The 12,895-nt window shown below is 47.5% G+C and overlaps 1 protein-coding gene across 26 annotated transcripts in view; it reads right to left on the reverse strand.

Moving 5' to 3' along the window:
• The window catches only part of MYCBP2 (MYC binding protein 2), a 418,792-nt gene that overhangs the window by 153,412 nt on the left and 252,485 nt on the right, over positions 1-12,895 (reverse strand). For all 26 annotated transcript variants that reach the window (XM_043534235.1, XM_043534264.1, XM_043534248.1 and 23 more), the window contains one exon: positions 4,983-5,032. In XM_043534235.1, the coding sequence (XP_043390170.1) occupies positions 4,983-5,032 (50 nt within the window). The remainder of the gene's footprint in view (positions 1-4,982; positions 5,033-12,895) is intronic.

Consider the following 12,895-nt stretch of genomic DNA (forward strand, 5'->3'; position numbering starts at 1 on the left):
AGTTCAGCATTTGCCTATAGCTGTGACAGTTCCTGTGCCTACTTATTCCCAGCCTTGGACCCAGCTTTGCCTCACTGCAAGTAACCCGGTTCTGACCCTGGGCTCTGGTTGCTGACTACAGCTCTAACCCTTGGCTCTAGCACCTGGCCACTGACTCCAGATCTGATCCTGGGCTCCAATTCCTGGCTACTGATTGCTGCTCTAGCCACTAGACCTTATTCCTCCTCTAAGCACAGGGCACAACTGCCCATGGGCTTGTCACTGACGCCTCCTCTGCTATCTTCTGTTCTATAAGGGAAATCTTGATGGTTTGTGTCATCTCAAAAGATAAACCCCCTTCAGGGGCTGGGGGAGGAGTGCTGAGAGGAGGAAAAAAAAAAAGGTAGACTTAACCCTCCCGGTAGAAGAGTCCTCTTCACTTCCAGGAGAATACTGCAAGTAGCTCTTCTACTTGCTTCAGTGAAAATGTCCCAAAACAAATTAAGTAAGGGGCTCGAGATACAGCCAATGGAGAAGAATCCATCTTAAGGAACTTATTTTTGATGGGATACAATATAAAAAATCCCTTCTAGGGGGAAGAGAGAAGCTGGATAGGCCAGGGAATTGCCCTGTATCCAATGTCTCACCTCCTCCCATCTGAATTCCTTGTCCTTTAACTGCTCTCTTCCTTCCTCCCATGTGGAGGAGTGCGTAAGAAAGATGAAAGTCTGAAGAGTGAAAGAGTACTCCCCTTTGTGCGAGTGACTAAGGAGCTCAGAGCAGTGGAGTACCAGAGTACTGTTGCACACCATTCACCAGCACTGTGCTAATACAGGCTACCTCTGTCCTTCTTTAGCGGCCCATACAATGGAGGACTGAAAAAAAAATGCTGCAGCCAAGGCATGGTGTCATGATCCTGGGGGTCATCGTGCTCCAAACCTCCACCCAACGGCTTACGGGCATCAGCTAGAACTGGAACTCCCTGAAGCTCAGCTCAGATAGAAGGTTCCAACTGGTGAAACACTGGAGCTCCTGAATGGCCGGCTCACCCTACTTAAGTTGGAAGGAGGAAGTAGTCTTCCATACGACTGGGCTCCACCCTCCTTTGGAATGCTCATCCAGTGCTACCCGCACCCGTCTCCTGACCCTGACCTCCTGGTTTCCTGATTCAACATGATTCTTGGTATCTGACTCTTGCTTCCTGACCTTTGATTCTGAACCCCAGCTTGCATGAGCACCCGGTCCCCAGTCCTACGCTAACCACTAGGCTTGGCCATCTACATCCCAGCACTGAAGGGCATGACTTGTTCTTCCTGAATTGTTTCTTCTCCTCTAGGTTTTCCCCTATTTTACCATCCTGGTGGCTGAAGAAGACTCAAGGCCCCCTAAATGGTGCTAATCTATGGCACTAGCTACTTCTCCGCTGTAAACCTGGAAGCAACGGGGGCATCTGCCTGCAAAAAACTCAGAAGGGAGGGAGATGATCATTTATCCTGATTTGCCATCAGCTGTTAGCTACACAGAAGGTAAGCACACAACTCAGCCACCTGTATGAGTTAGTCACACCAACACTACTCAAAGAAAAATAATTTTATAACATCAAAAATACTATATTTAATAAAAATATAAATAAGTCACAGCTCCATTTTGTAATATTTATGTTTGAATATATGTTCTGAAAACTTTACTATAATGAGTGCTTAATGTAAATATTAAACAGATAATAAACACTTCCATAAAATCCTTTTAGCTTTCTTCTAAATACTATCGCACAAGTACTGGGATGCCCTCCTTTTGTCCATATTCTCATATCCCCCCCACCCCCACGGAAAACATTCCAATCAATGAGTGTGCCCCACAAGATAATTTACTTCCATATAATATGACAATTTAAATCAATTGGTAATAAATACTGCTTCTCTTTATGAAAATGAGACCCCAGTTCTAACAAGTAAATAGAAGCATGGCTCCATGTAAGACACTATGGTTATGTCCACACTGCAATTAAACACCCATGGCTGGCTTGTGTCAGTGGACTTGGACTCACAGGGTTTAGGCTACTGGGCTGTTTAATTGCAGTGTAGACATTCAGGCTCAGGCTAGAGCCCAGGCTCTGGGACCTGACAAGGTGGGAGGGTCCCAGGGTCCAGCCTTCAGCCTGAGCCTGAACACCTACAATGCAGTTAAACAGCTTCATTGCCCGAGTCCCACAAGCCCAAGTCGACTGACACGGGCCAGCCATGGGTGTTTAATTGCAGTGTACATATACCCAAAATAAACCAAGAGGGGACAATGGACTTATCTAATGGCTGTCAAATGATAATTTGGGCTCATTATTGACCTATGTTGTGTTCAAATGTAAACCTTAAAAGGCTTTGTATCCCACTTATAGGTCAAATTCCTTCACCCCATCCCTGTCTTTCAGTAAGACTATATTTCATTTCAGACTACCTCCCTCTTAATACAGAGAACTAACCATGAGAAATAAGATAATACAAAAGAATCACTATGCTAAGTCAATCAGCTATTAAGAACTACCAAAGGATGACTTTAGTAAAGCTTTTGATATGGTCTTACACGACATTCCCATAAACAAATGAGGGAAAAGCAACCTAGATGGAGCTACTATCAGGTGTGTGCATAACTGGTTGGAAAACCGTTCCCAGAGAGTAGATATCAGTGGTTCACAGTCATGCTGGAAGGGCATAATGAGTGGGGTCCTACAAGGATCAGTTCTCGGTCTGGGTTCTGTTCAATATCTTCATCAATGATTTAGATGATGGCATAGAGAGTACACTTACAAAGTTTGCAGATGATAAAACACTAGGAGGGGTTGCAAGTGCTTTGGAGGATAGGATTATAATTCAAAATGATCTGGACAAACTGGAGAAATGATCTGAAGTAAATAGGATAAAACTGAGTAAGTACAAATGCAAAGTATTCCACTTAGAAAGAAACAATCAGTTGCACACATACAAAATGGGAAAAGACTACCTAGGAAGGAGTACTGTGGAAGGGGATCTGGGGGACATAGTGGAACACAAGCTAAATATGAGTCAACAGTGTAACATCGTTGCAAAAAAAGCGAACATCATTCTGGGATGTATTAGCAGGAGTGTTGTAATCAAGACATGAGAAGTAATTCTTCCACTCTACTCCATGCTGATTAGGCCTCAAATGGAGTATTGTGTCCAGTTCTGGGCGTCACATTTCAGGAACGATGTGGACAAATTGGAGAAAGTCCAGAGAAGAGCAACAAAAACAATTAAAGATCTAGAAAACATGATCTATGAGGGAAGATTGAAAAAAAATGGGTTTGTTTAGTCTGGAAAAGAGAAGAGCGAGATGGGACATGATGATAGTTTTCAAATACATAAAAGATTGTTACAAGGAGGAGGGAGAAAAATTGTTGTTCTTAACTTCTGAGGATAGGACGAGAAGCAATGGGCTTAAATTGCAGCAAGGGAAGTTTAAGGTTGGACATTAAGAAAAACTTCCTAGCTGTCACAGTGGTTGTCATAAATATAAAGGGAAGGGTAACCACCTTTCTGTATACAGTGCTATAAAATCCCTCCTGGCCAGAGGCAAAATCCTTTCACCTGTAAAGGGTTAAGAAGCTAAGGTAACCCCGTTGGCACATGACCCAAAATGGCCAATGAGGGGACAAGATTCTTTCAAATCTGGAGGGGGCAGGGGGGAACAAAGGGTTTGGTCTGTCTGTGTGATGCTTTTGCCAGGAACAGATCAGGAATGCAACCTCACAACTTCTGTTAAGTTAGTAAGTAATCTAGCTAGAAATGCATTAGATTTCCATTTGTTTAATGGCTGGTAAAATAAGCTGTGCTGGATGGAATGTATATTCCTGTTTTTGTGTCTTTTTGTAACTTAAGGTTTCACCTAGAGGGATTCTCTATGTTTTGAATCTGATTACCCTGTAAAGCATTTACCATCCTGATTTTACAGAGGTGATTCTTTTACCTTTTCTTTAATTAAAATTCTTCTTTAAAGAACCTGATTGATTTTTCATTGTTCTTAAGATCCAAGGGTTTGGGTCTGTGTTCACCTGTACAAATTGGTGAGGATTCTTATCAAGCCCTCCCCAGAAAAGGGGGTGTAGGGCTTGGGGGGATATTTTGGGGGAAGATGTCTCCAAGTGGGCTCTTTCCCTGTTCTTTGTTTAAACGCTTGGTGGTAGCAGCATAAGGTTCAAGGACAAGGCAAAGTTTGTACCTTGGGGAAGAATAAGCGTAGGGGGTCTTTCATGCAGGTCTCCACATCTGTACCCTAGAGTTCAGAGTGGGGAAGGAACCTTGACAGCAGTTAAGCACTGGAATAAATTGCCTAGAAAGGTTGCAGAATCTCAATCATTCAATATTTTTAAGAGCAGGTTAGACAAACATCTGTCAGGGATGGTCTAGATCATACTTAGTCCTGCCATGAGTGCAGGGGACTGGACTAGATGACCTCTCGAGGTCCCTTCCAGTCCTACGATTCTATGATGACAAGATGTATGCCTTCCTACTCTTCCTCCACCAAGAGGCAATTTCTCCAAAATATCAGTCTTGGAAGAAGTCACTTTCAAAAATGACTAGTCTTTTTGGGTGCTCAATGAGACAACTTGAAAGGGCATATTTTTCAAAGGCCAAGTGCTTAGCATATATTTTTGAAAAATCAGATCCTTCTGAGGTGTCAAGTTGGGCACATACAATTCAGACACACAAACATCACTATTCACTTTTGAAAATCTTATCCAGAGCTCTTAATATCCACCCAATCATGTTTATACCAATAAATAATGAAATACTATGACCCACTAGCTTGATTTAAGAGCCTTTTCATTGAAGGTTTCAAAAGCAGTTTTACTGTGTTTACTAATAATGGGTTAGCTTCCTTTATACTGCCAAGATCTTCCAAAGAGGTTTCTTCTCTGGCAATCAGCAAAAAGAAAGTGACAATGGAAGTTAGCACCAAAATGCCTTGCAATGTTAAAAGCAAAGCTATACCTGCAACGCAGCCTCTTCAAGAATTTCAAGATCTTCTTCAAATTCATTAGCTGTTGTACAAACAAACAGAAATACATATATGGTTAATATAAACAAAGATAAATCTACATTCAGTATTTTAAATTTGGTTCTAATTCCATTTAGCAATGCATTTTATATTAACCTTGTTATGAACCTAAAAAACTTTCCTCATTTTGCTCAGCCCAGCCATGTGAAAATGTTCGAAGGTTACACAGCACTTCTTAATGAACAGATAAAATATTATTTTCATGCAATACTGTAAACATGCAGTATGGTATAATTCAGTGTACAAACAAATATGACACTAATTTATATAAAGAAAAAATTATTCTTATATCTTTAAATATATTTTCTCCAAAACAGTATGTCTGGCAATTCTGTGCACATAGATAGGTGGTCTACCTTCCAGCGATTTTGGAGGCAGTTAGAGCTGACTTCCAGATGGCAGTAGTTAGGACCCATCCACCAAACGCTCCTCAGAGGAGCTTAAACAAATAACTGTTTTAAAAAAACATAATAATGCTAGCCAATTATTAATTCTTTGGTAAAAATTAAATCCAAATGTGTTCAATGTAACTGTATTCCATACTTCTTTCTCAGATACATAGTTCTAAACTTTGATTCCAGGGTGGCCAGAATTCACAAACACGCTGTTTTAGAGAAAATAAATTTACAGGGAAGGAAAACATTTTTTCTACTCTTTCAAAAACATGTCAGGCAATTCTGCACACACAGGATGTAATCACTAGTGAGATAAGAGAGGAACAGAAAAAGAAGGACTCAAGTTCTAATGCATTAAAAATGTCCACAGATGTAGACACCTGTATCAGAAGCTAAATCCACTCAACGTAATCAAATAATGAATAACGTTCATTCAATATACTGATCCAGGCAATTGTAGCAGTTTGGTATGATACTTTGCTTTTTTATTTTCTTTAATTAGTGCAGGTGCTGTGTCTGTAGAGGATATCATCATCAATCTTGTGGAGTGCACCTTCTTGATACCTGCTGCAAGAGCCTAATACAGTGGTGGGAAACCTGCAGCCCGTCAGGGTAATCCACGGGTGGGCCACGAGACTGTTTGCTTACATTGACCGTCCACAGACACGGCTGCCCGCAGCTCCCATTGGTTGGGAATGGCGAACCGCGGCCACTGGAAGCTGTGGGCAGCCATGCCTGTGGACAATCAATGTAAACAAACTGTCTCGCAGCCCGCCAGCAGATTACCCTGACAGGCTGTGTGCGGCCCACAGGCCGCAAGTTGCCCACCACTGTCCTTATAGTGCTTCTTGTACGCTTTAGATATGCAAATGAAAGGTGACCTGCAAAAAGGGTCATTAGCCACTTTCTCCTTGTATGAAAAAGCGCAAAAGAGAAATGTGGATTTTTTACATATTTAAGAGTTGATGTATGTTTTAATTAACTGTCCTTCTCACTTCTGTGCAGTGCTATTATTTTTACTTCAGCTAGATGACACTGGACAAAAGAGAGTGCTATCTTCAGGGCCTTGTTGAATGTAGATGTGACCTTAATCAGGAAGTATTCTGAAATCTTCTAAACCATCCTGTCCGTGAAATGTACCGTATTGGTCCACTACTGATAGTCAAAACTCAGACATCCTAATTCCCCAAATTCTGCCATCTTTCTACATATATCTATCTTTCATCACCATAGTCTTACAGTCATAAATGGATTTTATTCTCACAGCCCTGCTGAGGAGGTAGGGAAGTACTATGACAATTTTTACATGGGAAATTGAGGCATAAAGTAGATGAAATTACTTGCCCAAGATCACACAGGACACCTGTGACTGGCCAGGAATTGTACCTAAGGTCTACTGAGTCCCATTCCAGTGTCTTATACACTAGACTTTCCCTTCCATCCCAGCTTGGACACTATGGTTGTTACCTTAATAGTTAAAAAAGCAGAAGGATGGGGAGTGCAATGGTTTAAAGAGAGTACTACTGAGATCCTGCAATTCCAGATTTTTCTTCTGTTGTAGACACTTATCTCAGCGGATTTAAACATTATTGTTGCATGTTTTCAAAATGCAGATATTGCTAAGGAAATGTGTTAGTATTCCTGTGCTCACCACACGTGACTGAATAAAGGAAAACCTAGAGATGAGGGATTTAAAAAAAACAAACAACAATTTCACAAATGGTTGCCTAAAATAAGCATCCTAAATCCATACTTAGACATCTGAACAAGTGGCCAAATTTAAAAAAAAAAAAAAAAAAAAAAAGAAGAAGACTTTGCTCTCTGGCCTATTCCCCTAAAAAGGAAAACTCTCTAATTGCTTAACTTTTGCAGGGAAGAGGAAGACGTGACCCATCCTTCTCTCAGTTCTCTCATTTTCATATTTATATATGGCAAATTAGGAAAAAAACAAACAAAAACCTCACAACTCAAGGCAGTTTCTTGTCATCAGGGATAAAGGGAATAAAATTATTGTTGTCATTTTTACTTGTAGGAGGCACTCAGAATAGAGAAATGGGAGCCACATAAGAAATTAGATAAAGACAGTTCATATATCAAGGCCCTAACAGTGGGAAAACAAAATAATTTTGGCAACAAGTTTTTTCCCCCAGTGACAACTTGCTCAGAGCTTGTCTTCACTACCGGGGTAATTTGATATAAGTTACACTACACTACAGCTATGTGAATAACGTAGCTGGATTCGAAGTAGCTTTGGTCAACTTACCCCAGTGTCTTCACTGTGCTGAGTCGACGGGAGACGCTCTCCAGTCGACTTACCTTAATCTTCTCGGGGAGATAGAGTACTGGGGTCGACCAGAGAGTGCTCTGCCGTCGATTTAGCAGATCTTCGATTGCAGCAGCAGCAATCTCCCCGGTAGTGAAGACAAGCCCTCGGGCACCTATCAGTTTCCTGGATAGAGGATTTTTTTTATGCAGCAGGGGCTCAGACCTACTGATAAATTGTCCTGCAGGAACTGTAACAAACTACAGGTTGAAGGGTTATGGTAATTCATTTCCTATTCCATAGGCCAATACTGAGTCCAAGTTGTATTCTCAAGTATACTATTGATACATTAAAAAAAAGACAGTTACTTTTTCCGTAACTGGTGTTCTTCGAGATGTGTTGCTCATGTCTGTTCCACAACAGGTGTGTGTGCTCGTCACATGCACCGGTGCCGGAAGTCTTTCCCCTAGCAGTACCCGTAGGGAGGGAGCGCCCCCTGCAACCCTTGGAGTGGTGCCTGCCTGGTGCGGTATAAGGGAACCTGCGCGCTTCCCCCACCCTCAGTTCCTTCTTGCCAGACAACTCCAACAGAGGGGAAGGAGGGCGGGGTGTGGAATAGACGTGTGGAATAGACATGAGCAACACATCTTGAAGAACACCAGTTACAGAAAAGGTAACTGTCTTTTCTTCTTCGAGCGATTGCTCATGTGTATTCCACAACAGGTGATTTCAAGCTATATCTGTTGGAGGTGGGTAGGAGTTCACAAGTTCCCAGGACGGAGGACAGCCCTGCCAAACCTGGCGTTATCCCTGGTTTGGGGGATGATCACATAGTGCGAGATGAACGTGTGAACCGAAGACCACGTGGCGGCCCTCCAAATGTCCTGAATGGGGACATGGGCCACGAAGGCAGCTAATGAGGCCTGCGCCCGAATCGAGTGTGCCCTCACAATGGGTGGCGGGGGGACACCCACCAGCTCATAACAGGAACGGATGCACAAAGTGATCCAATTGGAAAGCCGCTGAGTGGACATCGGCTGGCCCCTCGTGCGCTCAGCCGAGGTGATGAACAGCTGCGAGGACTTTCTGAATGGCTTGGTCCACTCGAGGTAGAAAGCCAGAGCCCGCCGCACATCGAGCATGTGGAGATGGCATTCCACACTGGACGCGTGAGGCTTGGGGCAGAGGACTGGTAGAAAAATGTCCTGACCCATGTGGTAGGCGGACACCAGCTTTGGGAGGAACGTGGGGTGCGGGCGGAGCCGGACCTTGTCCTTATGAAAGGCCGTGTATGGTGGCTCGGAGGTCAGAGCCCTGAGCTCCGAGACTCGCCTGGCAGAAGTGATTGCAACCAGGAAGGCCACCTTCCACGAGAGGTGAGACCAGGAGCACGTGGCCAGTGGTTCAAACGGGGGCCCCGTGAGACGAGCCAACACCAGGTTTAGGTCCCACTGAGGGACCGAGGGTCTAGAATACGGAAAAAGAGGGTCCAAACCATTAAGGAACCAGCCAGTCATAGCATGGGAAAATACTATGTGCCCTTGCACCGGCGGATGGAAGGCCGATATGGCTGCCAGGCGCACCTTTACTGATGGGGGCGCCAGACCCTGGGCCCCCAGGTGGAGGAGATAATCAAGGATAAACTGGATCGGGGCGGCCACAGGGGAGACACCCTGGTCCGCCACCCACCTAGAAACCCGGGACCACTTCACCAAATAAGCACAGTGAGTGGAGGGCTGTCTACTTTCGAGGAGGATGTGCTGAACCTGTTCTGAGCACGTCCTTTCCTCTCCACCTAACCACTGAGCAGCCACGCTGCAAGGTGAAGAGCCGCTAGGTTGGGATGGAGGTGGCGGCCCTGGTCCTGAGAGAGCAGGTCCGGGCGGAGCAGCAACGGCCATGGCAGAGCTACTGCCAGGCCCGTGAGGGTCCCGTACCAATGCTTCCTGGGCCACGCGGGGGCAGTCAGGAGAACCCAGGCCTTGTCCGTCTTTATCTTCTCCAAGACCCTGCTGATTAGAGGGAATGGGGGAAAGGCATAGAGAAGCCAGCCTGACCAGGACAGGATAAAGGCATCGGAGATAGCGCCCCTCCCCAGGCCTCCCCTGGAGCAGAACCTGGGGCATCGCTGGTTCTGCCAAGTTACGAATAGGTCCACCTGGGGAGTTTCCCACCTTCGGAAGAGCCGGTGGGCCACTTCTGGGTGGAGGGACCACTCGTGTTGCGAGGAAAAGTCCCTGCTTAAGTGATCCGCCCTCTCATTCTGGGCACCCGGTAGGTGGAAGGCCTTCAGGTGGATGTTGTGGGCTATACAGCAGTCCCATAGCCTGAGGGCTTCGTGGCAGAGGATAAGGCCTCGCCTTGCCTGTTGATATAGAACATCGAAGCAGTGCTGTCCCTGAGGACCCTGACTACCTTGCCCTCCAGGTGCGAGCAGAAGGCCATACATGCCAGCCGCACTGCTCTAAGCTCCTTGTATATCTAGGGTCAGGTCTTGAGCCAACCACAGGCTTTGGCTCTGAAAGTTCCCCACACAGGCCCCCCAACCCAGGTCCGACGCATTGGACACCAGCTCCAACGACAGGGCCCTGTCCCTGAACGGGACCCCTTGGAGCATGTTGTTTGGGGCGGACCAGCACCGTAGAGATCTTGTCCATCCTGTCTGGGGCCTGGGAGAACTTCGAGGCCAACCAGAGCTGGAGGGGCCACATCCTGAGTCTGGTGTGATGGACCACGTACGTGCAAGCCGACATGTGACCCAAGAGCTGCAGGCAAACCCCTGGCTACTGTCACCGGGAACCTTTCAGGGTCTTGAATCTGTCTGGTGGGAGAGAGGCCCTGGCCAACACTATGTCCAGGAGCGCCCCGATAAACTCTATGCATTGAACTGGGACTAACGTGGACTTGGTGTTGTTTACCAACAGGCCTAAGGTGGTGCATGTGGACAGGAGGAGAGCCACATGATCCCTCACCTGCAACAGGGAGGTGCCCTTGACAAGCCAATCGTCCAGATAGGGAAATATCTGGACCACTCGCCGTCTGAGGTAGGCCGCTACCACCAACATGCATTTTGTAATCACCCTGGGGGCAGTGGACAGACCAAACGGGAGGATCGTGACTAGGTAGTGATTCTGTCCCACCATGAAACAGAGGAAGCGCCTGTGCCCCTCAAATATGTGGATGTGGAAGTACACGTCCTATAGATTGAGTGCAACGTACCAGTCCCCGGGATCCAGGGAGGGGATGATGGAAGCCAGGGAGACCATGCAGAACTTGAGTTTCACCATGTACTGGTTCAGACCTCGCAGGTCCAGGATGGACCTGAGCCCCACCTTGGCCTTCGGGATAAGGAAATAACGGGAGTAATACCCCTTGCCCATGAACTCCTCGGGCACCACCTCTATCGCTCCTAGTCCTAGGAGCCACCCCACCTCCTGCTTGAGCAGAGCTTCGTGCGAGGAGTCCCCCAAGAGGGACAGGGGCGGGGGGTGGTTGGGCGGCGAGGAAGTAAACTGGAGGGTGTAACCCCAGAAGATGGTGTTGAGGACCCATTGGTCTGAAGTTAGCCGCAGCCATTCCGGGAGGAAAGCACACAACCGGTTGGAGAAGGGAAGCTTTATTGGGGGTAGATCCCTGATGAGGACTGGTGGGATGCCCCCAAGTGTCCCGTCAAAAGTGCCTTTTCCCCGCCTGCGTCTCTTAATAGTCCCGCTGCTTCTTATGGGCAGCCTCATACTTTGGGAGGGCGGTCTGGGTGGGAGTCTGCCGCGGCTTGAACTTAGGTTTTGCAGGAGCCAGGAGATAGAAGCCCAGAGTCTGGAGGGTCACGCGGGAGTGTTTCATGCCATGCAGCCTTGTATCTGTTTCCGCCGCAAACAGAGCTTTCCAGTCAAACGGGAGATCCTGCATGGAAGACCACACCTTGCTGGACAGCCCAGAGAGCAGGAGCCATGACGCCCGTCTCATGGACACCACAGAGGCCATGGATTGTGCGGCCGTGTCCGCAGCATCCAAGACTGTCTGCAGGGGCGCCCTAGCAGCCGCTGCCCCTTCCTCCACTAGCGCCTTGAACGCCTTCCTATCTTGGGCAGGGAGCCCCACAGATTGAATTTGTACCTGCCCAGGAGAGCTTGATGGTTTGCCACTCGTAACTGGAAGCTCGAAGACTAATAAATTTTCCTTCTGAAAGAGTCCAGTCTCTGAGCGTCTTTGTTCTTTGGGGTCGGGGCTGGCTGACCCTGCTGTTCCCTGTGGTTGACCGACTGAACCACCAGGGAATTGGGCGCTGAGTGGGTATACAAGTACTCACGCCCCTTAGTGGGTACAAAGTACTTGCGTTCCTTCTTAGAGATGGGGCCAATGAGGCTGGTGTTTGCCACAGGGCATTTGAAACCTTAGCCACTCCTTCATGGAGAGGCAAGGCCACCCTACCCGGTGCCGACGGGGACAGCACGTTAAACAGGGAATCTGAGGGCCTTGAGGTGGAGGCTTGCTGCCACCCTCTTTAAGAGTTCTTGATGGGCCCTGAAGTCCTCCTGCGGGGCGGAGCCACAATCACCTCCTCTGGGCAGGGTGAGAAGGCTGGTGTGGTGCTCTAGGTATCAGCCAGCACTGGAGGATCCACCACCTGGTCGAACTCTAGGCACAGTGCCGAGGACGTACGTCCCACCGACTCCTTTCTCGGGGATCTGGGGAGGGAGGCTTCCGAAGCTCCAGCCACTGAGCGAGCTCCCACCGGGGGCTGCACCGGAGACCACGGTGCCCACTGGTACCACTGGACTGGCCATGACACTTGGTGCCACTGCACGTGCTGTGGCACCGGCGGGGCCAGCTGTTTGGGTTGGCTGGCCTGGCCCATCGAAGGACAGCTACGAATGGAGGCTGAGCTGGCATAAGATCTGCTGCTGTTTCTGGACCGGGAGGAATGGCGGTGCTGGGATCTACGTCGGCCATGGGACCGCGATCTCAATGTGGAGGATTGGTATCGATGGTAACAGCTGCTCCGCGAACGGCCTCAATGGGCAGAACCATGACAGTGAGACACCGGTGATCGACGCCCAGGGCTGCAATGTCTTGGCTGAGACTTGGAGCGGGAGTCTGAGCGGGAAAGGTGTCGACGACCGTGCCGTAACCAACTGCAGTACCTCCTCCGAGACGAGGACCATTGGCGACGCCTGCCGTGGTCCTG

This window comes from Chelonia mydas, chromosome 1, assembly GCF_015237465.2.
Source record: "Chelonia mydas isolate rCheMyd1 chromosome 1, rCheMyd1.pri.v2, whole genome shotgun sequence".
NCBI lineage: Eukaryota > Metazoa > Chordata > Testudines > Cheloniidae > Chelonia > Chelonia mydas.